Source organism: Talaromyces stipitatus, genomic scaffold, assembly GCF_000003125.1.
Source record: "Talaromyces stipitatus ATCC 10500 scf_1105507295523 genomic scaffold, whole genome shotgun sequence".
In the NCBI taxonomy this organism is placed as follows: Eukaryota; Fungi; Ascomycota; class Eurotiomycetes; order Eurotiales; family Trichocomaceae; genus Talaromyces; species Talaromyces stipitatus.
The window spans coordinates 5,254,851-5,280,163 of NW_002990113.1; the positions used below are offsets into that span (position 1 = coordinate 5,254,851).

General features: G+C 47.1%; 9 protein-coding genes and 2 non-coding genes across 11 annotated transcripts, besides 1 other annotated feature; 6 read left to right on the forward strand and 5 right to left on the reverse strand.

Moving 5' to 3' along the window:
• Positions 1–302: 302 nt before the first annotated feature.
• TSTA_078840 (uncharacterized protein) lies at positions 303–4,998 on the reverse strand (the record flags this gene model as incomplete). The annotated part of the gene is made up of 5 exons (XM_002341875.1): positions 303–1,292; positions 1,343–1,638; positions 1,692–1,918; positions 1,975–2,100; positions 2,149–4,998. The coding sequence occupies 5 exons, from the start codon at positions 4,996–4,998 to the stop codon at positions 436–438; spliced, it is 4,356 nt and encodes a 1,451-aa protein (XP_002341916.1). The 3' UTR covers positions 303–435.
• Positions 4,999–6,054: 1,056 nt separating this feature from the next.
• Positions 6,055–6,080: a microsatellite.
• A 342-nt stretch (positions 6,081–6,422) lies between these two features.
• On the forward strand, positions 6,423–9,043 carry TSTA_078850 (pheromone processing endoprotease KexB; the record flags this gene model as incomplete). Its single annotated transcript, XM_002341876.1, has 2 exons — positions 6,423–8,155; positions 8,208–9,043. The coding sequence occupies 2 exons, from the start codon at positions 6,423–6,425 to the stop codon at positions 8,944–8,946; spliced, it is 2,472 nt and encodes an 823-aa protein (XP_002341917.1). The 3' UTR covers positions 8,947–9,043.
• A 177-nt stretch (positions 9,044–9,220) lies between these two features.
• TSTA_078860 (vacuolar targeting protein Atg24, putative) lies at positions 9,221–11,264 on the forward strand. Its single transcript, XM_002341877.1, has 2 exons — positions 9,221–9,717; positions 9,777–11,264. Exons 1-2 carry the CDS (start codon positions 9,421–9,423, stop codon positions 10,962–10,964), a joined length of 1,485 nt encoding a protein of 494 aa, XP_002341918.1. The 5' UTR covers positions 9,221–9,420; the 3' UTR covers positions 10,965–11,264.
• TSTA_078870 (uncharacterized protein) lies at positions 11,071–11,667 on the reverse strand (the record flags this gene model as incomplete). The annotated part of the gene is made up of 3 exons (XM_002341878.1): positions 11,071–11,184; positions 11,236–11,540; positions 11,616–11,667. 3 exons carry the CDS (start codon positions 11,665–11,667, stop codon positions 11,071–11,073), a joined length of 471 nt encoding a protein of 156 aa, XP_002341919.1.
• Positions 11,668–12,581: 914 nt separating this feature from the next.
• On the forward strand, positions 12,582–15,557 carry TSTA_078880 (kinesin, putative; the record flags this gene model as incomplete). The annotated part of the gene is made up of 3 exons (XM_002341879.1): positions 12,582–12,797; positions 13,443–14,051; positions 14,099–15,557. The coding sequence occupies 3 exons, from the start codon at positions 12,582–12,584 to the stop codon at positions 15,524–15,526; spliced, it is 2,253 nt and encodes a 750-aa protein (XP_002341920.1). The 3' UTR covers positions 15,527–15,557.
• A 363-nt stretch (positions 15,558–15,920) lies between these two features.
• TSTA_078890 (uncharacterized protein) lies at positions 15,921–16,939 on the reverse strand. The gene is made up of 3 exons (XM_002341880.1): positions 16,531–16,939; positions 16,294–16,482; positions 15,921–16,242 (listed from the first exon to the last, which is right to left on the reverse strand). The coding sequence occupies exons 1-3, from the start codon at positions 16,668–16,670 to the stop codon at positions 16,041–16,043; spliced, it is 531 nt and encodes a 176-aa protein (XP_002341921.1). The 5' UTR covers positions 16,671–16,939; the 3' UTR covers positions 15,921–16,040.
• A 500-nt stretch (positions 16,940–17,439) lies between these two features.
• On the forward strand, positions 17,440–19,052 carry TSTA_078900 (ubiquinone biosynthesis monooxgenase (Coq6), putative; the record flags this gene model as incomplete). Its single annotated transcript, XM_002341881.1, has 2 exons — positions 17,440–17,635; positions 17,701–19,052. Exons 1-2 carry the CDS (start codon positions 17,455–17,457, stop codon positions 19,050–19,052), a joined length of 1,533 nt encoding a protein of 510 aa, XP_002341922.1. The 5' UTR covers positions 17,440–17,454.
• TSTA_078910 (histidyl-tRNA synthetase, mitochondrial precursor) lies at positions 18,799–21,208 on the reverse strand. The gene is made up of 2 exons (XM_002341882.1): positions 19,676–21,208; positions 18,799–19,613 (listed from the first exon to the last, which is right to left on the reverse strand). Exons 1-2 carry the CDS (start codon positions 21,149–21,151, stop codon positions 19,272–19,274), a joined length of 1,818 nt encoding a protein of 605 aa, XP_002341923.1. The 5' UTR covers positions 21,152–21,208; the 3' UTR covers positions 18,799–19,271.
• Positions 21,209–22,143: 935 nt separating this feature from the next.
• TSTA_078920 lies at positions 22,144–22,277 on the reverse strand. Its single transcript has one exon. It is a non-coding gene; the product is annotated as a tRNA-Thr (tRNA).
• Positions 22,278–23,472: 1,195 nt separating this feature from the next.
• On the forward strand, positions 23,473–24,209 carry TSTA_078930 (uncharacterized protein; the record flags this gene model as incomplete). Its single annotated transcript, XM_002341883.1, has 2 exons — positions 23,473–23,522; positions 23,576–24,209. The coding sequence occupies 2 exons, from the start codon at positions 23,473–23,475 to the stop codon at positions 24,207–24,209; spliced, it is 684 nt and encodes a 227-aa protein (XP_002341924.1).
• Positions 24,210–25,138: 929 nt separating this feature from the next.
• TSTA_078940 lies at positions 25,139–25,220 on the forward strand. Its single transcript has one exon. It is a non-coding gene; the product is annotated as a tRNA-Thr (tRNA).
• Positions 25,221–25,313: the final 93 nt, after the last annotated feature.

The following is a 25,313-nucleotide window of genomic DNA, read 5'->3' on the forward strand; positions in this document are numbered from 1 at the left end:
AGCTGGACTAACTCTGTATTGAGTATAGAGAGTTTTAGCTACCACAACAATACCAACATCCATGGACATGGTTAGATGCTAACACGACCCTCGTTCAGACATGGTGTTTGGCCGACTCTCGTGCTGGGTCAGATGCCGGCAATGGAGACTTTATGCAATCAGGTAAATAGTCATTTGATATACTGTCTCTGGGTCTCTAGTGTTTACTCGAGCTCTCAAATAACTGAAATAATCATTCAAAAGTACTCCAACATGAAAAGACCCGCTATGCGAAATATTTGATTATAGTAACAAAAAAGAGCGCTAGACAATTGAATGCATTAAATCACTGGTAATATAGACATGGGTATCGAGATTGTACACTTTTCACCACAATCAAAATTTTTTCAAAAATCGCAAAATGCGAACCAAAGACTAGTCGTTGTATTCAATCGACTAGACCAGACCCAACCACTTCTTCCTCTTGGGAGGTGCGTCTGGTTCCTCATCACTGTACGCCCCGTCGTATTGCATGGGAGCATGTCCATATGGATGTGATTGTGGAGGAGCGCCATGACCTCCGGCACTTTGATGGTATTCCTCCTCATATTCATCATCGTCGTCCTCATAATCATACGAGCCATTAGCACCACCCCTCACTTGCTGTGGACCATATGCATGTTCCTGGTACTCCTGTTCATCATACTCGTCATCGTGTCTCTGTTGTTGTTGGTTTCGTTTCGGCTTCCCTCTACCAAGCCACTTCTTCCACCCTTTTCTTATAGGATACGGTTCAGGATCAAATCCGCCGCTTTCGAACCATAGTGCTGGAACGAGTAGTTTGTAAGGTGTAGTGATACCGGCTGGATCTTGGGGGTTGACTTCTAGGTTCAATGTGATGTCCAATCCTCCTTCGAGATTGATAAGAGTATTATCATCTGCGTCGGCGGGAGCAGAATTGTTGGTTGCTTTTTTAGACGCCTTGGTAGAAAGATCCGTGGCGCGACGATGGAATGGACCCGGTCGGAATTCATCAGTATTTGCGGTAAAGTAGTTATCGCCGTTTTCGGGTGGTCGTCGTGTAGCAGTAGCGTCCGTACTGAAGCGGCGTCGTTGCGCATTGTCGAGATTGAAATCTTTTGTTGGTGGTGGACCTCGGCCGGATAGACGTCGAATCAAGCCTGTTTTTGGACGGGCCTGACTCTCTCCACGACCAAGAGATAACGTTCTTTTGAGTAGTCCTGGTCTTGGATTTTCTGCTTCGACATCGGGAGAGTCGATAGGCGTCGGTGGTGTAGGCGGAGGTGTCATTCCTTGTGAAACGTTAGCGGTAGGTATATAGGGTATGATAGGGATAATTTACCTGGCTGATACTCGCGAATGGAGCACCAATTTCGACGCGGAAGTAGTCTCTTATTATTCCTACTCTTTCCATCCACATCATGCGTGAAAATAGGAATCATGTCTTCATCCGTATTCGAGTCCATATGGTGGATCTTGTTCCGCTTGTTGAGGAAATCTGCTAACATTTCGGGAGGTGGTGCATTCACGATAGCAGATGATATGACATTTGGCATATAGCGATAGTCCTTGTCTTTGGTAATTCCGAGAGTAGGGTTTGAATAGAATTGGCCAATTGCAGCTAGATGGACATCACCACTGTAGCCATGTTAGTGAGACGGCAGTTAGAGGAAATCATCAATACGACATACCCTAAAATCGTAACCCGTACAGATTTCTCTGCAGCGAGGTCTTGGAGATCTTCGATCAGCAATGTTCTCTCTGTCTTGTGATGTTTCGCAGTCCAATGATCATCGACATCGTCTAGGATCTCAACGCCGCCGTCGAATTTATTGACCAGGCCTGAGAAAAGGCCTGCTCTAGTCAGCGCTTTGACCGGATCCATTGCACGACTACTGAGCAGGTTTTCAAGCCAGACCTGGAAAGATAATTGTTAGTCGGGGAGAGTCTTCCATATCGGAAGGGAATACTCACAAGTCGAGGATAGGCAATAGGCACTCCTAATAGTACAATCAAATGTTTGACTTGACCACGCTCAATCTCACGGTAACAACGGTCCCAAATCAGGTCGTACGTATGTTCACTAACAACTTCCTCGCGCTAAAGAATGATTAGTCGGTGAATTAATTGGGAAATTTATAAACATACCATGCGCTCAGTACGACAATCGATACCCAAGAATGATACCCCTTTTCCTAGTGACATGAAAACACTACGGCTTCTCTCCTTGATATATGGGCCTATATCAGCTCCCAAGACCCAACTAGGTTCATCAGCCTCAGTTTCCTCAGGTACACTTTGATGCTGGAACAGCATATAGTATTTGAAAGCGATATTGCCCAAGCCAGAGAAGACAGGTGACCGCATGAGATGATCAGGATACGAGCCAAATCCATCAATAATGTCGTGATCATCCCAGATATTGATCATGGGAATCTGACAATTGGCCAAACTGAAAAGGCCGCGCGAGAAGCATGCTGCATAATGGTTGAGGTAGAAATTTTCCAATTCAGCCTTGAATGCTGGGCTAAATGGTGCATTGTTCTTATGATGTGGGTTCTTGATGCGAGTCCATTCTTCGAAGAGTTCTGATTCTTGCATGACTTTGTCGCAATAGATCTGGTCTCCACCGCCGATCATAACATGGAATGGACGTGTCTGATGCTCGTTAAGCACATCTCGCCAAAGAGGATCGGGACCGCTGAATTTGTTGGGATCAACAGATAGACTGAATCCATTGCATGAATGGAACATAATATTCATCGACTGCCCCTTTGCTGGAACCCAGAATCCGATAGCCGGTCCTTCATTAATGCGATAAGCAATCCGTTCCTGCTTCTCGCTTAGTTCGACTTCGATGTTGAACCGCCAGAAGGTTACATCTCTCGCAGGGTCAGAATATAGACGGAATCCCTGAATCTCCTCATATAAACCGCTGTTCTCTCCATTGATTGGATGAAGTCTGTTACTTGGTATAGACGCTGTCCCCGCGCGTTTGTTGTCAATTCCGTAATCTATCGGGCTGGGAGAGCTCTCAAAAAGACCGTCTTCACTCTCCACTGCTGAAAGATCAACCCCTTCTTCCAAATGATCAACAGGCTTGACGAATAATGCACGTCCATCACGACCAACTTTCACCTGACCAGCAACGGGGTCTACATATTCCGGGGCTAGGTGTCCTTCTTCGTCGTCGATCTGTCGTGGAGGGGGAGGCAGAAGATCCATGGGTTGCGCGAAGAGACGCAGAGTAGGTGGCGTTTCCAACGACGAGAGAGAATCCGTTGTGACGATCATGACACTTCCGCGCCAAACTTCCTGCTCAGTAGGTCCCTGGGGATTATCAACGGTTGATTTTCTGATGCCAAGATAGCGCAGCAAAGGGCCACATTTCAAGAAGAGCAGAGGGTTGAACCGATTGCGCTCGTTCACTCTTGGTGTAGGCTTGCGATAATTGTTCGGTAGAGCCCGGCTCTGTCGTCGTTTCGAGCTAGCACCTTTCTCCCACCAAGCCTTGCCCTTATCCACGTCAAGACGCTCAAAATCACGGTCGATAAGCCGTAGCCTTGCCACAGGGGCATTTCGCCATTCATCTAAGGGGGGAGGTGTTGGCGGCGGAACATCGAATGACACGGTATTTCGTTTCGACTTTTTCAATGCTGGAGATGCATGACGAGCTTCTTCTGGCATGTGCTGCTGCCCGCTTACAGCTTGGTTTAGAGCTTCCCCCGCGAAATGAGTAGGACGAACTCCCGTGTCAGAGTCTAAGAATGACTGCTCATTATACGAGGTCATAGGACGATTGTCCTGAGGGTTCGGTACTGGCTGACGACCTCCAGAAGTCATGGGGCGCTGTGAATCATAATTCGGTCCAGTTGGTCTCTGCATTTTGATGCTTCCTGCCCTTTGGATGCCAGCTGCTGTTTGCGAGGAATCATACGCCTCCGGGCTTTGCACATTCCTGTTGCGATATTGCGCAGGCGGAACAGACCGGCCATTAACAGGAGGGACACGGTGACTTCCACTTGGCTGCCGTTGGGGAGGTTGTAGGGGAGGACCTGGTATTCTGAGATTGTCTTGAGCGAGTGCATCCTGAGGCTCTTGAGCTGCATGCATTGCGGCATACTGGACCTGTTCAGGGGCAACAGGTTTACGACTGACAGACGGCTGTCTCCTTTGAGGTTGAAAATCAGGGGTGTCTCGAGAGACGTCCGAGCGCGAGAGATTTTGTTGACTTTCTGCTGTGTTTGCTTTCGATTTAAGCGGATCATCTTGCACAGCAAGGCTCGCTCGCTGGCTTTCTCGTTGACTCTCTCGTCGCGCCATCTTCTCGCGCAATCTTCTTTCTGCTTCTATCACTCGTGCTCTCTTTTCTTCTTTGCTCATTCCGACAAGCCTGGTCTCGAGTTGTTGTAGCGGAGATCTACCTGTTGGTTGGCCAAGCTTGTCGCCCGTAGATCGAACAGTGCTAGAGCGGCTCACCGGGGAAGCGTGACTTCCTGATCGTGAAAGCGCCTCCGAAGGTCCTCGTGAGTCTTGCATTCTGTTAATTGGAGATGCTTGCGACGGAGAGTTGGGCATGATCGGCGAAGGATTTGCGTATGTTGGTTGTGAAGCACGACGCCCTGGAGGTTGATATTGTAGTTGTTCATACGGTGCGCCATTTCCACCATCATCATATCCAACAGTTTCTGATGCATGTACGCTTTCTGGAGTTTGGTTTCTCGACCTGGCGGAGAATGACCGAGGAATATGAGGTCGGTCTGGCGTTGCACCGTTTCGAAATGAGACTGGAGGCCCTCTTGGTATCTCTGGCGCAGCTGGCGCTGCAGGTGGTATATTCCCATAGTTTTGCGCTGCTAGTTCCTCTGCGCTTCCAATGCTCAATCTCCTTGATCGACCTGAGGTAGGCCGACCAAGTCCACTACCTGACCTCTGCGGGGGTGCATTAGATGCACTGTTGAACGGAACTGGAGAAGTGTGCGAGTTTGTCGTAGCCATATTGACTGTTTCTAGGCTAATCTGCTTTCAGGTCAACGTGGACTGGAATCGAACGTTTGGCTGATAGGTAGAAGATCAAGCTGCGCAAGTCACCAAGCAGTTGTAATTGAAATCCAGGCTACTCGCAGCTTGTTCAATAATGAACTCGTGAGGGAATCCGGTTCTCGGGCTATTGCATTCAAAAGAGTCGGGCACTGCGCCTCGCAAGTGTGACAATGGCAGCGAGACTGGCAATATCGCTGTATTTATATAATCCAACGAATAGAGGAAATAGTAACCACGACAATTGCTGTGTATTGAATGGCAATTGATCAGGCCCAAACGGGCAAAGGTGAAGCGGAGCTTCCCCAGCCTTGCTCTGTTAGGGCTCGCTCTCTTGGTCTATTTATTTTGACGCAGATCAAGGAGACGGATTCAACTCGAAACAAAAAGTAATAATAGAGGTGACAGAAGGATGGTAGAAACAATCGCAGAAGAAAAGAAGAAAAGAGACGAAAATAAAGAGGTGGTTGTGCTATTCGACGTTGGGCCAGCCGATCGGATGTAAATTAAGCTGGTGGCTGGTGCCAGACTAAAAACTAAGCCTGGATGACGGAGGATGTCCAAGTCATCCAGCTGCCAACAGCCAATGCGGTGAGTGCTACTGGTCGATAGACGCATTCAATTCGTGTCGGACTGCTGTGATACTGTATAACTGCAAGGAAGGACTGGAATATGGCTGTGTATGCGTTTATGGAGTCTCACTGCATACTACCCGTTGACGCGGATTAATGCTGAAAGAGCATCCTGAAAAGGGCATTGTCAAATATTCACCAAGGACTTGTCGTCTTTCGCGATTGGGCATTCACAGTGTAGCAACTAGCAAGGAGCACTTTTCAGGTCGATTATCGAGGTCTCCGACAGTCCAAGTAGTATAAACTCGACCCACAGCCCGACCATCACTGTGCACGTACCGGAATGCTGAAGAGATGACGAGTCATGGCAAGAGATCTTTAATCATATCCTATTCTTCACTTTCATGTGTTCATGGCTGGACGGAGTAGTTGCAGTGTAGATAGAAGAAGTAGAAGAAGAAGAAGAAGGATAAAGCAGGCCCCGTCTATCCTGCAGCGTGATTGGCTGTGCCCCTTTAGTCAGGTCGGCTTCAATGACGATCAATAAAGAAGTGTCCTCTTCAAAGATCCTCTCGTCAAGTCTACTCCGTATCATACTCGACACCTCATGCACATACAGAAAAGTGTCTGGAGTGCCTTATTGCCCTTTTTTTACGACTTTTAATTTACTATACCCTATATTGCTCTCTCCTTTGTTTTCATCTTCGTGTGGCCAGCATTCGTTAATGGCAAACACCCTCATATACCATCCTTCGTACCGACTTTGAAAGCACCCTACCAGGTGCTTTCATATCAAATCGAGAAAAAAAAATGCGCCTTTCGAATTCGTTACCCTTACTCTCGCTATTATTTGCACCTTCTCTCGCAGACCTACTTCCGCGAACCTATGACACCCACGACTTCTTCGCCCTCCACCTCGATGATTCCGTAACTCCCGAATATGTCGCAGCGGCTCTAGGAGCCCGCCACGAAGGTCAGATCGGCAGTCTACCGGGCCATCACAAATTTTCTCTACCTCAAGATCAGTCATCCAGAGTCGAGTCATTATTGGAAGATTTGCGAGTGGATCGGAAACTGAAGAAGCGTTCAAGCTCTTACGGCAAGCGGGGAGATGGGCTCGACGGCGTCCTCTGGTCGCAGAAGCTGGCTTTGAAAGATCGACTACACAAAAGAGTTCCTATAGAGCTGGTCTCAAAGGATGAACCTGCAGGCCCACAGCCTGAGGCCGTGGATAGACAGAAGCGTATTGCGTCGGACTTGGCCATTAAAGACCCTCTATTCCAGAAACAATGGCATCTGTTCAATACGGTACAACTCGGCCATGATTTGAATGTGACCGGCGTGTGGCTGGAGGGCATCACGGGAGAAGGAGTGGTCACTGCCATTGTCGACGACGGGCTGGATATGTACAGTAACGATTTGAAGGATAACTATTTTCCTGAGGGATCCTGGGACTTTAACGAAAACGCGGAAGAACCGAAGCCATTATTGTTCGAAGACAAACACGGCACTAGGTGCGCGGGAGAAGTGGCAGCCGTCCGAAACGGCGTTTGCGGTGTCGGCATGGCTTACGACAGCAAAGTCGCCGGTATCCGAATTCTCTCTAAGCCCATCGATGACGCCGATGAAGCTGCAGCTATCAACTATGGCTTTCAGAAAAACGATATCTATTCTTGTTCGTGGGGCCCTCGAGATGACGGACAAACGATGGAGGCGCCCGGGATACTTGTGCGGCGTGCGATGGTGAATGGAATCGTACAAGGACGTGACGGCAAAGGCTCAATATTTGTCTTCGCTGCAGGCAACGGTGGTATGAGCGGAGATAACTGCAATTTTGATGGTTATACAAACAGTATCTACAGTATCACCGTGGGCGCCTTGGACCGAAGGGGAGGTCATCCATCATATTCCGAGGCCTGCTCTGCGCAGCTGGTTGTTGCTTATAGTAGCGGTGGCGGGGATCATATACATACGACCGATGTCGGCACGGATACCTGTACGAATGCTCACGGCGGTACATCAGCTGCCGGTCCTCTTGCTGCAGGAGCTATCGCTCTTGGATTGAGCGTGCGACCTGATTTGACCTGGCGCGACGTACAATATATTTTGCTCGAAACTGCCGTGCCGGTTCATGCGGACGACGACGAAGTGCAGATGACTCCAATCGGCAAGGAGTTCAGCCATCAGTATGGCTACGGGAAAGTGGATACATATAGTTTCGTCCAAAAGGCCAAGAACTGGGAACTTGTGAAGCCGCAGGCTTGGTATACTTCCCCTTGGTTGCGAGTTGAAAAGGATGTACCGCAAGGAAACCAAGGTCTGGCTAGCTACTTTGACGTGAATTCGGATATGTTGAAAGACGCCAACCTCGAGCGTGTAGAACATGTCACTATCACTATGAACGTCAACCACACGCGGAGAGGCGATATAAGTGTTGAGCTGCGTGGCCCTCAGGGTATTGTCAGCCATCTTAGTGTTCCCAGAAAGAACGACGAAGCGCAGGTTGGTTATGTAGACTGGACATTTATGTCTGTCGCACATTGGTAAGAGATAAATCCGCCATTTGGCTTAATAACCATTACTGACTTTATCAAGGGGTGAATCCGGCGAAGGTGTTTGGAGTGTCGTTGTTAAAGATACTGTGGTAAACGACAATACTGGCGTATTCATCGATTGGCGCATGACTCTCTGGGGAGTTTCTATCGATCCTGAAATTCAGCAACCACACCCTCTTCCTGATGAACACGACGACGATCATGACATTGAAGATGCTGTATATGCTACCGTCAGCATTAAACCGCATCCGGTGACCACTGCAGCTCCAACTGCTACGGACCATGCTGAACGACCAACCAAACCCACTAATACGGAAGCTAAGCCGACTGCCACTCCTGAAGTTCCTACTCCAGTCGACGAGGAGCTATCGGAAGAACCGACTGATTCTGACACCGCCGAGCCGACTGCATCAACTTCTCCTGGCTTCTTGCCGTCATTCCTGCCTACATTTGGCGCAACTCCCCATACGCAAGTTTGGATATATGCCTCAATCGCGCTCATTCTTGTCTTTTGCCTGGCTCTAGGCATATATTTCTATGTCCAACGCCGTAACCGACTACGCAATAACCCTCACGACGACTACGAGTTTGAGATTATCGACGATGAAGATGACGCAGCGGCGCCATTGGCGGGTCGGCGCGGACGAAAGCGACGAGGTGGTGAATTATATAACGCATTTGCCGAGGAGAGTGATGAAGAGCTTCTCAGTGGAAACGATGATGACGAGGAAGGTCCGTTTCGAGATCATTTGAAAGAAAAGGACGGTGAACATCATTAAGGGCTGGTACCTGTTTTGCATGTTGGTTGATTTGTTGGCTGTAGTATAGTCTTGTTGCTTGTTGTACAGCGTATAGGCATTACCCATGTTGTTGGACATTTTGTAGTTATCGCAGAGTAAACAGATAAGATAGTGGAGCCCGGATTTAAGCTGGCGTATTCCTGATTGGTCAAGATAGGCCCTAAATGACGCAATCTGGTTGGCTGGCTCTTACTGGGAAGGCCCAGTGACATCGGCGACCTTAGGCCGCTACTTGCTGGGGACATCCAACCTCAACCACGGATGTTCACTGCTAACCAACTCACTGGCTGTTATTCCGCACCACAGTTGCGTGTATTCAATCTAATAACAACATCTTCAAGAGTTTGAAATCCTACAGTTCCATCGAGTTATCAATCACTTCGAGTATCAGCGAGTGTGCTGTGCGATCATCTTCACCTGCCCCGCGCCTAGCTGCGGGAAACCATAGCAGCCATGGAAGCTCACGACGATGATTTCGACAGTGTTTCGTGGAGAAACGACCCGAGTAGCGATGTGTCACGACCGACAACTGCTGGCACTGATGCCGAGGAATCCGGTCGGCCTCATCGAGACATCAATGGGAAGCGCAGGATGAGTGTGGCTCAGGAGGAATCTCAAGCTGGACCATTGGCCGATGCTGTTGATCTGGCTGGTATCGGAGATGGTGTTTTGGAGTGTTCTGTAGATTCTCCGCTCAAGGAGAATGATGGAACGAAGGATGCGTATATCTCATACCTTGTCACAACTCATGTATGTACTACGATTCGATTGGTGACCATTGATAACATACTGATAATATCGAACTCCAGACAGACTTCAAGACTTTTCAAAAATCGGATTTTGCGGTCCGTCGAAGGTTTCGCGATTTCTTCTTCCTCTACAAGACCCTATACCGAGAATATCCGGCTTGTGCAGTGCCACCACTACCCGACAAACACAAAGTAGAAAGCTATGTCACCGGCGACAGATTCGGGCCGGACTTTACGCAGCGACGCGCATGGTCACTTCATAGATTCATAAAGCGATTAACATTACATCCAGTGCTACGACGTGCGCCGTTACTCGCCATATTTCTGGAGTCGCCCGACTGGAATGCACATATGCGGTTGCATGGAGGTCGCACTTCGACTAGCACAGCAGACTCTTCTGGTGGTATATTCGACAACTTTGCCGATACATTCGTCAATGCATTCACAAAAGTTCACAAGCCCGACCGGCGATTCATCGAAGTACGAGAAAAGGCCGACAAACTAGACGAGGATCTCAACCATGTAGAGAAAATAGTGGCTCGTGTTGCGCGACGTGAAGCAGACCTAGAGTCGGATTACACTGATTTGGCGACTCAATTCCGCAAATTGGTCCCCCTGGAACCCGAGGTGGAAATGCCGTTGCAGGTATTCGCAGCATCCGTGGACGAGACCTCGCGTGGATTTAAAGCGCTCAAAGACCATACGGACCAGAATTACCTCGGCTCGCTCCGAGATATGGAAGCATATATACTCTCGTTGAAATCATTACTCAAGACCCGAGAACAAAAACAACTCGACTTTGAGGCGCTGGTAGAATATCGCAACAAAGCCGTATCCGACCGAGACTCGCTTGTGAACAATCCATCCTCTGCCTATGCATCAAACCCGCTCACTTCATCACCCGCCTCATTTATCCGTTCCAAAATGGAAGACATGCGTGGTGTTGACCATGAACAAGCACGACGGGAACGAATACGCAAACTGGAACTTCGCATTGACGAGCTCACGCGCGAAGTCGAATCAGCAAAGACGACCTCGGAAATGTTTGATGAAGAAGTCGTGCGTGAAGTCGCAGACTTTGAGCGAATCAAAGCTGTGGAATTCCGAGACTCGCTCGGCGCTCTTGCCGAGAATCATATCGAGTTTTATCAAGGTGTTATTAATACTTGGGAACGATTCATATCAGAAATGGATGGAGAATATGGTGACGATGATACTTTCAGAGGTCGAAGTGAGGTTGTATCTTGATTCGTTCCTTATCACGCACAAATAATATTAATATCTTGTTGTTTCTACATTCCGTCCACACGATATCAGAATACCATATATCATTCAACTGTAGCATGCGGACTGATTACTTCTTACTCCCATCCCCAACCTCATACCTATAAACATCGGCCTCCAGATCCAACGGCCCCGACAAAACAGCCGGATCCTGCGCTCTCAAACTCAACTCTCGTGCTCGTTCCTTTCTCGTCAGCGAATCAACCTATATGGCATATGGGAAGAATAGACAAACCTCTTCATATATCTGACTAGCAGTCTTTTCGGCGAGATTACTCTGCCCAGCTAGGAGTTCGAGATATGTCTCGTGATCATATTGGATCGTTGATGATGATGATGACTTGTTGTTTAGGGTTTGTGTTGTGGTTGGCGATGGGAATGATGTATCTTTATCCGGCGGCTTTGCAAAATTGGGATGCACGATTGCCTTATCCATATTCAGAATTTTAATCGTATGAGAGAATGTACCGGGCTTGCCAACTGGTTGATGCGGATCTTTCAATAACCCTAGAAGTCTAGGCACCCTATCCTCTCTTGCGCCTACTTAGAATATTAAGAAGCAATTCAGAAGACAGATATATGAAAACTCTGAACTTGAAAACAAAATGTCTTTACCCCCAAACAGAGGCGAAATATCAGCAACTGTGGCTGTGTTAAGTCCCTGCATGATACATGAGAACACGAACAATCTATATATAGTTTTATCTACATATGTGGAAGATTTGAATACTGCCCAGCATTTGATACACACCGTTAATTGGGTTAACATCTGTATTCGTTGCATCTTCGCCTACATAGTATAGTGCCCATCAATACAGGACCGAATCATCACGGCCAGGGTTAGGGCTAACCCTTCATGGGATCCGGAGATCAATATCAATACAGCGCCTTGCAAGTTGCAACTCTTCGACTCTTTCTCAGCACCACTTCCGCAATCTAATTCATACTAGGTTTACTCTATTAATTCAGTAATTTACGAGTGGTACTGAACGTAGCTATACAAAACCAGGTGTTGCTTCCTGTATTGTAAATTCACAGAACTCTCTAGCGTCTTCCTTGCAATCCAGACAAACTATCAACAGAGAGACAGAGAGGGTAGCAAACTGGCCAGGTGTCACCTTTTTGCTTTTTCAAACACCTCTGGGATAGAACTGAGTAACTGAAAGCTCTTTGCATTTAGGGCCTCAACCAATGTTCTTGTTTTTCCTAAGTAGACCTGCGTCTACTCTGTAGTAGTGCATTCCGTTGTACAGGTGGCTTGGGCTGCATATTCACGAGATCGACATCCAACTGGCAATCTTCGTAATGTAACTGGTTGCAGGTGTCCCCCCGAAAGAATACAGAGGTGCTTCTAGCCTCTAGGAGCAAGACCATTGGGTTTCTGGACAGGGTTCTGTTACTTGATTATCATGCAGATGCCCATAGGCGACCATGCAGTATGTCAACAGCCTTGCAGTAACTTAAGTTAACATAAGTTAGTTAACTTAACTTAGTTAGCACAAAGGTGCTACCCCTCCTCAACCTCAAAATCAGTGCTTGGACCGGGTATGTGTACTTGACCTGAAGTATGTCTGGCTTACAATGACCTCTTTGACGTACAACGACTACACAATCGCGTGGATATGCGCCTTGCCGCTGGAGATGGCGGCGGCCCGCGTCATGCTAGACAAAGCCCACAGTCCGCTGCCTAAACCTTTCACCGACCCGAATGCCTACGAACTTGGCGAACTAAACGGCCACTATATTGCCATTGCCTGTCTACCAGCTGGTGTATACGGCACCGTGTCTGCTGCGGTCGTAGGATCTCACATGCGTTCAACTTTTCCTCGGCTTCAATACGGACTGATGGTGGGAATCGGAGGCGGGGTCCCGGGCAAAAATGGTGACATTCGATTAGGCGATATAGTGGTTAGCAGACCGGTTGGAAACCACAGTGGAGTGATACAGTATGATTATGGCAAGGCGGTTCAAGGTGGCCAATTCGAGGTGACCAGCACCTCGAAGGGACCGCCACGGGCTCTTTTAACTCATGTAGGACAACTGGAGGCAAGACAAATGACAGAGGGAGAAAATGGTATTCCAAAAATAGTTTGGGAAACCCTGGAACATAACCCAAATATGAAAGAGAGATTTTTGCCTCCAGGACAGCACATGTATTTCCTATTTCATTCCTCCTATCACCATGTCACCGGGGAAGAAACTTGTGAACATTGTGACAAAGAACAATCAATCAAACGACAAGCTCGCGGCATCGCGAAACCTCACATCCATTATGGGCTGATTGCATCAGGAGACCAGGTGATGAAGGACTCAGAGACACGTGACCGTTTAGCACACCAGTATGAGATCCTCTGTTTTGAGATGGAGGCAGCAGGCCTTATGGATGAGCTTCCGACGCTAGTAATTCGAGGGATATGCGACTATTGCGACTCTCATAAACAGAAACAGTGGCAAGGATACGCAGCGTTGACAGCGGCTGCTTATGCAAAATTGCTGCTGTTGGCTATTCCTATTAGCTGTCCAGATGTCAACTTAATGAAAAGCAAGAAGGTGAGGCACTGGGTAGTACCGCTCGCAAGGAATCCGAAATTTGTCGGTCGCCAGGATGAAATCATGAAATTGGAAGGACTAATCATACTGCAAAATGGGCCCAGGAGGATCACTATCACTGGGTTGGGAGGAGTTGGGAAGACGCAAGTGGCCCTTGAGCTAGCATATCGCATACGGGACCGAGACCAAGAGTGCTCGATCTTCTGGATCCCCTGTACCAGCCATGCAATGATTGAGCAGACATTCCTGCATATTGCACAGAAACTTGGACTTCATGATGTGAATCCCGCAGAGGTTAAAGAACAGGTTAAGATATACCTCAACTCTGAGCGTGCAGGAAAGTGGCTTCTGGTTTTTGATAATGCAGATGATGCAGAGATGTGGTTTACCGGTAGTAATGCAGCTCCACCTCTTGAGGACTTTCTCCCTGAGAGTGAACAAGGCCGTATTTTGTTCACCACCCGAAACCGAAAACTCGCCATGAAGCTTGCACCATTTAATGTTGTTTCCATTCCAGATGAGAAACCGCAGTCAGAATCCTGGACAAGAGATTGGCACACGAGGATTTGCCGAGAGATAATACCACAACCGCTGCCCTTCTTGAACGACTAGTCTTTCTCCCATTGGCAATTGTGCAGGCGTCAGCATATATGATCCAAAATGGTATCACTTTGTCTACCTATCTTTCACTTCTCCAAGAGCAGGAACAAGATGCCGTGGATCTTTTGAGCGAAGAATTAAGGGATCCAGGACGTTATAATGATATCCAGAACCCCGTGATCACCACCTGGTTAATATCCTTCCAACAAATTCAACATCAAGACCCATTAGCTGTTGACTATCTATCTTTCCTCGCCTGCATCGACCCACGAAACGTTCCCCAGTCCCTCCTTCCTCAACCAACATCCAGAAAGCAGAAAGTCGATGCTCTGGGGCTTTTAAATGCATACTCGTTTACGAATGGCCAAGAGAGGCATATAGATATGCACAGACTTGTGCACATTGCAACTCGAAACTGGCTCAGAAAGAATGCATTATTTAGTCACTGGATCCAACGAGTGGCTAAGCATATGCAGAATCTGTTTCTAGATGATCACCACACGAATCGAGGACTTTGGCGGGAATACCTTCCGCACGCTTTAACACTTGTGCATGAAAATGAATTTGCCATGAAAGAGGGAGATTACCTCGATTTAATTGAAAAGATTGCAAATTGCCTTTCCAGTGACGGAAGATATCAAGAAGCAGAAGTACTTTACAAGAAGCTGATGAGGATCAATGAGGAGAAAGCTGGTCCTCAAAATCCTTCCACTCTGTCCAGCATGGCGAACCTAGCATCAACCTACTGGAATCAGGGTCGATGGAATGAAGCTGAGAAGCTAGACGTGCAAGTAATAAAGAGATCTAAGATAGTGCTGGGTGCTGAGCATCCCTCCACTCTGTCTAGCATGGCAAACCTAGCATCAACCTACCGGGATCAGGGTCGATGGAATGAAGCAGAGAAGCTGGGCGTGCAAGTAATGGAGACCAGAAAGACAGTGCTGGGCGCTGAGCATCCCTCCACTCTGACTAGCATCAATAACCTTGCCCATACTTGGAAATCACATGGAAAGCTCCAGGATGCCTTGACTTTGATGAAACAATGCTCCGACCTGCGCAACAGAGTATTAGGGCCTAGTCACCCACGTTCCATGTCATCCTCTCGTGCTCTCAATGATTGGATGGATGAGTATAATGTCTTAATAGATCAAACACCTCTCGCTAAGGAAAAATGTCCGCAGCCTCGGCGGGAAGTTTCTGCAGAATCTTCAGCAACTGTGGTAACCACCTTGTTGACCTGTGAAGAGCACGTCAATCTACCTTATCCTCTAAGACGATCAGCTGCTACATTATTCCTTAAAAGCCATCCTCTCATTATTGCTGCCAGAAGACCCTCACCCGTGCCAGAAGGCCAAAGCTCACAGGATGTGGATTAGTCTCGCTGTCTCGCACCGCCTTATCCTTGCACCATTCAGCTGGAGAATAGGTGAGTTGAGTGGCAAGAGTAGTTTAGTCTCGAAACTTTCTACACATACCTAGTATGTGCATGTTATATAAATTCGAGCATGGATGGGAATTCAAAGTAGTATAATCATCTACAAGCAAGATGAAATATGTAGCGGTAATATCCTAGTCCACACCACTTAAATAAGTTCTTCAAATGAAGGTTGGTTCTTTTAGGTCATATAGCATCACGAATCAACAGCTTCTTAGGTTAATTATACATAGCAATTGACAACAAAATTTCTGTATGCATAAAATCACGCTGAGCCTACCAGAGTGGTGGTACAGTTACGTCCCATACGCATCCTAAATTACTCCAATACTAGTAGTATAAACCAAGTGAAGATTAGGTTACGGGAGTGGCACCTAGAAAGAGTCGAAGACTCGCGAACCATGTAAAGCAGAACTTGCAAGGTGCCGTACCTATAGAATATAATTACAAGCATATCAAGTCATCTTAGTCTGGCTCTGATCAGGCGTCCGAATCACCGTCTCAACCTGCATCTCCCCACCATACGGCCTATAAGCTATCCTCTTCCTACAATTCGGATTCCCGCATATCTGCTCAATATTCTGAAACCAGCCCATCAGAGCAGGGACACATAAACAGACGATGTTGCAGAATAAGCAGCAGAGAACAGATGTTATGCTATTTGTTCCGAATCAGTATGAAAGCTGAGAGAGGGGGATGGTGGCTTACATTGTTCCAGATGAATTGGTTCTTCTGACGTTTGTGAGTGTTAGGGTATGACACCAGGGGCATACGACGTGTGCTGGGAAATCGTCCAGTTGGTGTAGTGGGATTGGAACGACGGTCATGGTTATGGGGGTGTATCCTGGGTATGGATTGGTGGTGGGTACTTGTTTGTCACGGGTATAAGCAGGAGGGCTGATGATGGTTAGTATACATTATTCGATCTCGCCTGGGTATACCTACTTGTCTGACGAATCAGTCGACCCAGTATGGTTCTCCGTTGGAACGGGAGTAACAGCGTCTGCAGCATTGACTGGTTGTGAAATCTCCTCAGTGGGAGACTCTGCCTCCGGCAAGGTTGATGTGTTTTTTGACTCGGCCATTGTACCTTCTCTTTTGTGTCTTGTGTATGTGTAAGATTCAGGAAAGTGAATGCGACTGTCCTTTATGCACGAAAGATAGCACAGGGCTGGATTTTAAGGGGCAATACAATGCCTAGTCCCAGCTAGCCATTCTCTGTCATGCCACTAGTTATGCCACTAGTCATTCCCTGGTGAATGTCATTGACTCATTGACTTGGTCTTTTAATGAAGAAAGGATCCAGAATCCGACCAATGGACTTGTTAGATCAGGATCAATTGAACATGCAATACTAATTGGCCACTCAACCCAAGAAATAGACGAGGCTGAGTCAATCTCGGCGAGTATCATGGAGATTGACCAGCGTTCTTGTGTGACCAGACGAAGCATGTAGTGTAGGATAGGTTCTGAACAGATAATACTTCATTTTGAGTAGCAAGGCAGAGGAAAATAACCTGAGGTAAACCGGCCCGTCCGGCGCACCTACACTGCATTCGCGATGAATGCGGTGTAGGTGCGCTGGACGGCACGGTTAGCGGTTAACTTGAAGTTTGAGATAGCATCTGATTGGCCAGTCCCTTGTAAGTCGAACACCTTCTTTCTACTGTAGTAGCTCTGTTCAATAGAGAAGATTGGACGTCGAGTACCAGTTTAAAATATAAACAAACTACGAGAGAAATATAAATTCAAGAAGAGCAGTGCGTGTGTGTCTGTAGTAATTGTCCACATCGGGACTAGTCTACGGCGGCATCTGATGATCCATCGTCAGCTCAACGTACAACCACCACCAACACTACAACAGTCACAATGCGCCTGCTCAGTCAACACTTGGTACGCAGCTATATCTGCCCCTCATGTCGGGCTAGTATACAGAAAAGCACTCGACGAGTCTTTTCAACCACCCCAATTGCTCGAGCATCGCCCGACATTTACGACGTCGTCTGCGTTGGCGGGGGTCCTGCTGGTCTCGCTCTTGCCGCGGCTCTTCGTATGTTATCTTGATTATCTGCTGAAATTGAAGGTCGGAAATTGAAAAATACTGACTTTGGGAAGTATCTTCGCCGGTTACGTCCAACCTCAGAATCGCCTTAATCGAGAGTCAAGACCTAAACAAATCGCGTATCTGGAATCTGCCTCCCGGCGAATTCTCCAACCGATGCAGCAGTCTCACGCCCACCTCAGTTTCCTTCCTACAAAAGATCGGCGCCTGGAAACATGTTGACGCTTCACGCGTTCAGCCATACCAAGAAATGCAAGTATGGGACGGACAGACCGGATCGAAAATCTCCTTTGACTGGTCGGTGGACACATCTCCATTTGAGGATATCAGATCGATAGCTACGATGACGGAGAATGCGAATCTTGTTCGAGGACTACTTTTGCGAATTCAGGAGTTAGAAGATGGCAATAGCAATGGCAATGGCTCACTTTCGGTATTCTCGAATACGATGGTGTCCTCTATTGAGAATGGGTCTAAAAGTACAGACGGTCCTAATCTATCAGCCTGGCCTATCGTATCCCTCGCGCCGTCCCCATCGTCTTCTTCCTCTGTATCCGGACCTATCACTGCGCGATTACTGGTCGGTGCAGACGGCATCAACAGTCCCGTTCGCTCGTTCGCCGACATCACAACCAGCGGATGGGACTACGACCGCCACGGCATCGTCGCAACGCTCTCCCTCTCCGAGGATTCCCCCTCCCCTCTCAACATTCGAACAGCTTACCAACGCTTCCTCCCTTCCTTAGGCGGACCAATTGCTCTTCTGCCCCTACCAGGAAACAAAGCAACTTTAGTGTGGTCCACCAAAATCGAAAACGCAGCATACCTCAAATCCCTACCGGAAGAAGCATTCATAGCCATGATCAACGCTGCATTCCGTCTCTCAATGACTGATTTGAATTACATGCTTGCTATCGACCCGAAGGAAACAAATCAACATCAAGACGAACTCACCTGGCGACTAAACCACACCCCTCAATCAACCTACCTCCCTCCGCTAGTCACATCCATCCAACGAGGAACCACAGCCTCGTTTCCCCTCCGTTTCCGTCACGCATCATCCTACATCTCCCCTCGAGTCGCTCTAATCGGTGACGCAGCACACGTCATCCACCCGTTAGCAGGCCAAGGTCTAAATCTTGGTATAGGAGACGTGGCATCTCTCAGCAACACAATCGAATACGCCGTCAACCACGGTATGGATATAGGTGACCACCTCGCTCTAGAACCGTACATGACAGCGCGGTATGCTGCGAATACGAAGATTGGTGGGATGTGCGATTTGTTGCACAAAGTGTATAATGTCCCTGGTAATGGGCCGGTGGCAGTTGCGAGAAGTTTAGGATTGAATCTTGTTGATCGCGTGCCGTGGTTGAAGGGATTTGTTATGAAGCAGGCGGATTAATTTGTATTCTTTGTATATTACAGTACTGTATAATAGATTTGACAAGTGGAGTATTCATTTTTGTATTATCAGACTCAAATAAATCTATTTTATCCTGCGCATGTTTCCATCCGACTTTTATGTATGAGACAAGAACCCCATCATAATGCATCACAATCAATGTAATAATGGTATATGCGCAAAAATGCAAAACAAAATCCACGAAAAGGGCATACATAATTAAACACCTGCGTCTTCCGTCTTCGGCACAGAAGCAGCATCACTACTCACGGTCAAATCTGCAACTGCTGCTGTTGTAGATTCCGGAAGTACAGTGGCGCTCGCCTGAATACCTTTATTCTTATTGCTTATTCGTTTTTTGATCTCCTCGACCAGGTTCTTGATATCGACTGATACACCTTCTTTTTCAGGGTGGCCTTCCGGAAGACCCATTTCTTTAATCTTGACTTGCCCGGCGGCTAGTTCGTCTTCTCCGAGAATCACTCCAAAGGGGATGCCTGACGTCTCGGCGGCTTTGAATTGTTGAGGGAGTTTGGGTTTGAGTTTATATGAGAATTCGGCCTGTTTGAGTTAGAACATTTCTACAACTTTTCTTCAACCAGAGATGAATGCGCGGTGATTACCTTCACACCTGCTGCCCACAACGTCTTGCAGATTTCCATACGCTCCTTGAGCATACCAGTGAACCCCTTTCCTCCAAAGGCCATCACGTACACATCAACCTCGCTGCTACGCATTTCAGCAGCCTTTTCTTTCTCCATACGAGCTTTTGTGATAGAGAATATACGGTCAACTCCGAAAGAAATACCAACACATGGGATCTGTGCCTTTGGATAGAACATGCCGACGAGGTTATCATATCGGCCACCAGCTGCAATACTACCCACACCAACGGTGGGGTCATTCGACCGATCATCGTCATCGCCGGTTGCGGATTTGGTCTTCTTTCCTGATTTCTGTAGGTTCTTCGCTTCCGGGGCTGATGTCGCAGTCACTGGTGCCGAGCCCTCTGTGACGACTTCATAAATAACTCCGGTATAATAATCCAAACCACGGGCCAGACTGAGGTCAAAGGATATAGTGTCAAGCACGCCGAATGCTTCGAGATAGTCCATCAAAAGCCCCATTTCTTCGATACCTTGCTTGGCGGCGGCATTGGCCATCAGGTCTTCGTCTTTTAATAACTCTTCCAGCAAATCCTTCCGTCCCTTCCTGCTGACATATTTCTCAATCTTGTCTGCTGCTGCAGCGTCGAGTCCCTTGTCTTCCACCATCTCTTTCCGAACGTCGGCCCAGGGGAGTTTATCAAGTTTATCCACGGCACTGGAAATCGGTCGAATCTTGTCCTGGGGCACCCCACAAACTTCAAACATACCGTCGAGAACTTTTCGGTGGTTAATCTTGATTGTGAACTTTCCTTGCCAACCCAGATCCTCAAACACTTCATTGATAACCTTCAGAACTTCTGCATCAGGAACCATAGGATCAAAATTGGCGCCGGCAATATCAAAATCGCACTGATAAAACTCGCGCATCCGACCCTTTGCAACAGCAGGTTGATCGCGTCGGTAGACCTTGGCGATGTGATAGCGTTTAATACTGCGGATCTCAGGGTTCATGGCCAGCCATCGTGCGAAGGGGACAGTTAAATCATATCGTAACGAGCAGAGCTCACCACCTTGATCTTGCAGATCATAAATGAGTTTGGAGTCTTCGCCGTATTTGCCAGCCAGAATCTCTCGGAGCTCGAAGACGGGGGTATCGAGTGCCGTGCCGCCGTGACGTCGAAAGACATTGGTGATGGTGGAAAAGATACGATCGCGGATGAGAGTATCAGCGCCAGCCCAGTCTCTCGTGCCCTTAGGGGTTTTGAGGTTGAATGTAACCTTGTTGTCTTTGTCCTTACCCATGTCGTCTGAGTCTGGTGACTTTAAGTAGGAAAGGAAACGATAGGAGGGGTTGTTGATAATAATGTTGTTTTTGCAGGAACCAAAATTTGTTAAGGGTAACCCCACCACCGCCTTCCCCCGCCGAAAACGGGCAACAAGTCTGGCTGGGCTGGCTCTGCGCGCAAAGCAGACTACGGGAGTGGCCTGCATCCACGACGATAGTTATTAAATAAATAGACGAAAAAATAATAATATAAAGCAGTATGCAGGTGTTACTATTCGACACTGTAAATAGTAAATCTTGATGGCATTGAGGTTGCTGGTGTTTCGTACATGATTTGTCGTCATTCAACATCTGCTGACCCCTGGACTCTGTAAACTTTTCTTACACTTGGTTGGACCTGCCGCCCCAATTAGGATGGATATTAGGGCTTAGGGCTGGACAGCCAGTCAACCTCCACTTACATGATCTTAGATTTGTGTATAACTTAGTTAAGCTCTATTGTACAGTGATATCCGTCCGCACTGTTCTTTGTATTGACATACACCAGTCCTATATTCGGATACCGACTCTGTCATTGTATACATCATGTTGGGTGGGATATGGCTGTCTTGTCAGAAGAATCAAGAAACCACAACCAATAAATCAACTAGATAGTGCTACATTACTGCGCACGAACGGAACAAGGGATCATCCGAATAACCCTCAGGGTTAGGCAGCTTAGCCGGACAAGATACGAATATGCCGAACATATGTTTGATACAACATAGCTAAATATAGCCATGATCGAATGACTATGTTGAGAGAAAGGTATTTAAGGACACTTATTTACCATGTAATTAGTTCATTTTACCGTCTTGAATTAACTGTGATAACTTGAGTATACGTTCTTCTATCGAACCGGATATTCGACCTTTTGTTAAGACTTTGCTTTCAAGAAGCCTATCAACTTCGACGTGTTAATAGCTATCTGAGGTATACTCGACAGTGTTGAAGACGAAGTTTCCGACATGTCCATAAATACAACACATAGATACATTCCCTCTTCAGCTGCCTCTCAATTTGAGCACTCGCTACAGTTACCTAGGTCGCGACTCGGCTAACTGAAAGACATCTTCCCAAGAGTAAGGCTGGGGTAAAATGAATCTTCGACCAACGAGCCGGTATTAGGGTTAGGGTTGGCGGACTAAAAAATTGGAGATGCCCCCTCTGTGGATTGAACACAGGACCTTTGCATGACCGTAATACAGGACAAACCTCCTGATATGTGTAAGGTGATGAAGAAAAACACCAACCCTGTACGAGTGCAACGCACTACCACTGTGCTAAAGGGGCTTGTGATTGTGAGCAACGTTAATCATCCCAAGTAATTTAAGGTCATCTGAACACTTATTCTGATAGTAAGTACCATACTTATCTGAATTCTATTTCTGAATAAGCTGCTTATGTTATCAATAGAACCTCGAAAAGCAATGCCTTTTTCGGGTTGCCCAGAAAACCTTTTCAATGCGTCGCATGATCTCTGAAGTAAAGCTCTCTTCTGGTTGGCCACTGGACAACTCCCATTTGCTGCGTTGGGATTAGTTCCCGCAAGGGGACTCCGGCCAATGATATTGCCAGCTTGCTCCTATAAAAATTCATTTTGGATTTTGGAATTCGGTTTCGGCAATCTCCTCTTGCCGAACGCCCAAGCGAGCTGGGATACTCCCTGCCAGTCCTTGAGCAGCTCGCGGATGAGTCTTAGTTCCGAGTCAGTGGATGGGCCGGCGGGCAATTTTTAGTTCCTCGTTCTCGTTGCAGACAGCGTGGACAACCCAGTTGCCGACATCCCCTTCAGGCAGCCAGTCGACAAGCGAGGCGAAGAGGCGAACAAGCTCACGCACAAACTCGCATTCTATGCACTTTACGGACAAACCGACGATATTCCTTTTCCAGTACATCGTATATCCGTAAAGCATACGATCCGATAGCACGCCAGTCTGGTCCTCTTGAGCCAGTTGAACTTTGATACTCACTGCCATTTAGTAAGCCAGTTGGTAAGCCAACTCGCATACCATCTCACGAGGCAATTGGTGAATGAGTTGAGTGAAGCAGTTGGCAGCGATTAGTTAAGCGGTTTGTAAGCCAGTTTAGCAAGCCATTTATGAAGCCGGTGTGCGAACCACCCCCTATTCCAGCCAGCCAGCCAACAAACCAATATACAATTTCGGATGAGTACTTAACTGGCCAGTTGACACTCAAATGCAGATATTTTCCTTGTTTTCCAGCTCTTCCCAGGTTAGACAGAGTATATAGTCTGAAAAGTTGAAAAGGAATATATGCATGTACTTTGATTAGCCTTTACCTAGGCAAGTAGTTGCTTGAACTTAAGTGCCTAAAGCTAGCGGGCGAGACTGGTCTGGGTGACACCGCGGTTGTTACATAATGAACTCGCTTTCCGAATACCTTATCTACCGTCGGAGGCAACCGAGGGCAGATCAGTGGTGATGACAATTGTGATATCATCGCTAGGCATTGCGGACAACCAGAGATGGTGTTCCCTAGGAATACTCTTCTAGTCCCGAAGGAGGAAGGAGACAAGTATGTTTGCTGCATCCTATCAGTTGTGATCGTTGGCTAATTTCATTGTTCAGACTTCTGGGAAAGACAGTCGATGTCGTGGTGGGACATGAGCATGAGACGTTCAGCATCCATGAGAAACTGATTCGTGCATCATCGCTATTCTTTGACAAGGCCATGTCCGGTGCATGGCAGGAGTCAGCACAGAATACAATTGAACTACCAGATGACGAACCAGAGATATTTGGATTGTACCATCACTGGCTCTACTATGGCACTCTACCGGTTTTTTGTGACGACGTGAATGTCGAATACGTTAACCTTATCGACGCCTATACGCTCGGTGACAAGTTACTTGATACTAGATTCCAAGATACAGCGATTGATGCTATTATTGAGAGGAGTATTTCGAAAGGATCAGACGGCAAAATGTGGTACCCTGGTCAGGGGGTAATCGAGCATGCATACAATAATACGAATGAATCGGCTCTTGTTCGTACCTTACTTGTCGATATGTACGTTTCTGCTGGGCATGGTGCTTGGCTTCGCGATTGTGGCACGACGGATTTCCCGCAGTCGTTTCTATTTGAGCTTGCTGCGAAGTCAATGGATCAGCGTGGTGGTTCGAGGTTGAGGATCGATCCCTCGAAGTACCATATCCACGGCTCGCAAGATGGGAAAAAAGGGAGCCATGTCAAGTGCTCATGAAGTCTTCTGATATCAGGCTTCAGTTGTTATAATTGCGGGAGGGTATTGGACCGTCATCCAACGCCCGTACCATCCTCGACGTCCATCGGTCTTTGCTTTGCTAGATGGAAATTCTATACGGCGCAACTCTATGTATGAATCTTACCTAGGTATGGAGATTTTGGGTTATTTTACTTTCTCAATTACTGACGAGCACCTCCCCATAGCCTTTCAAGACTCTTGAGGCATTTTTCTCCGGTCTTTACCGGGCTTTAGATGGGAATGACTGTGAGAACACAGGAAATTTTCATGGTGACAAAAAGAAGTTACCCTAAACTAGTACCTTGAAAACAGGGCTCCTTTACGGTGAGTGAAATTCAGTGGTAACTGTGTATCTAGGATACACTTTATACCTAGCCATCCACTGTATACGGTCAAGAGAGCCTAGGTAAGTGAACTCCAACTCGACTTTTAGATGTAACGCATCGATTTGTAGAATACTAAAAGATGGAAAGAGAGGAAGGAGATGAAATGTTGGAGTGCTTGCTTAATTAGAACAGGTTGCTCAATTACAACAGGATGTATCTCTGGCAGGATTCCCAAGTTATTTATGCTTGGAATCTTGCTGCCAGTACGTGCGAACGTAACAAGCTAATATAAAAAGATCTTTCACACAGATATCAAAATAGGAGGCTGCACATGTGAAGGTTTCATATGTCAAACACAAAAATTGCGTCTGATACAATATAATATGTCTTTTCAACACATTTAAATATTTTCTCACTATGTAGAGTAGGCATCCAGACATCTTGGAATCTCATCAGTCATAATTTCTGACCCTTCCATACTCCCGAGGTCATAAGCATCGACTGAGATACAGGAAAGCAAGGCAACACAAACATTGTAAATGAATAAATTTATAGTTCAATTTTACGCTTTACATAATGTACGCCTCTATAGCACAGTGGTAGTGCGTTGCACTTGTAATGAAAAGTCATGCAAAGGTCCGGTGTTCAATCCACCGTGGAGGCATCGATGTTATTGTTTTTTGTTGTTACAACCCTAACCCCCGATCCTACACACCTGAATGCAAACGTCTTATAAAAAAAACCCTATCAGGTCAGT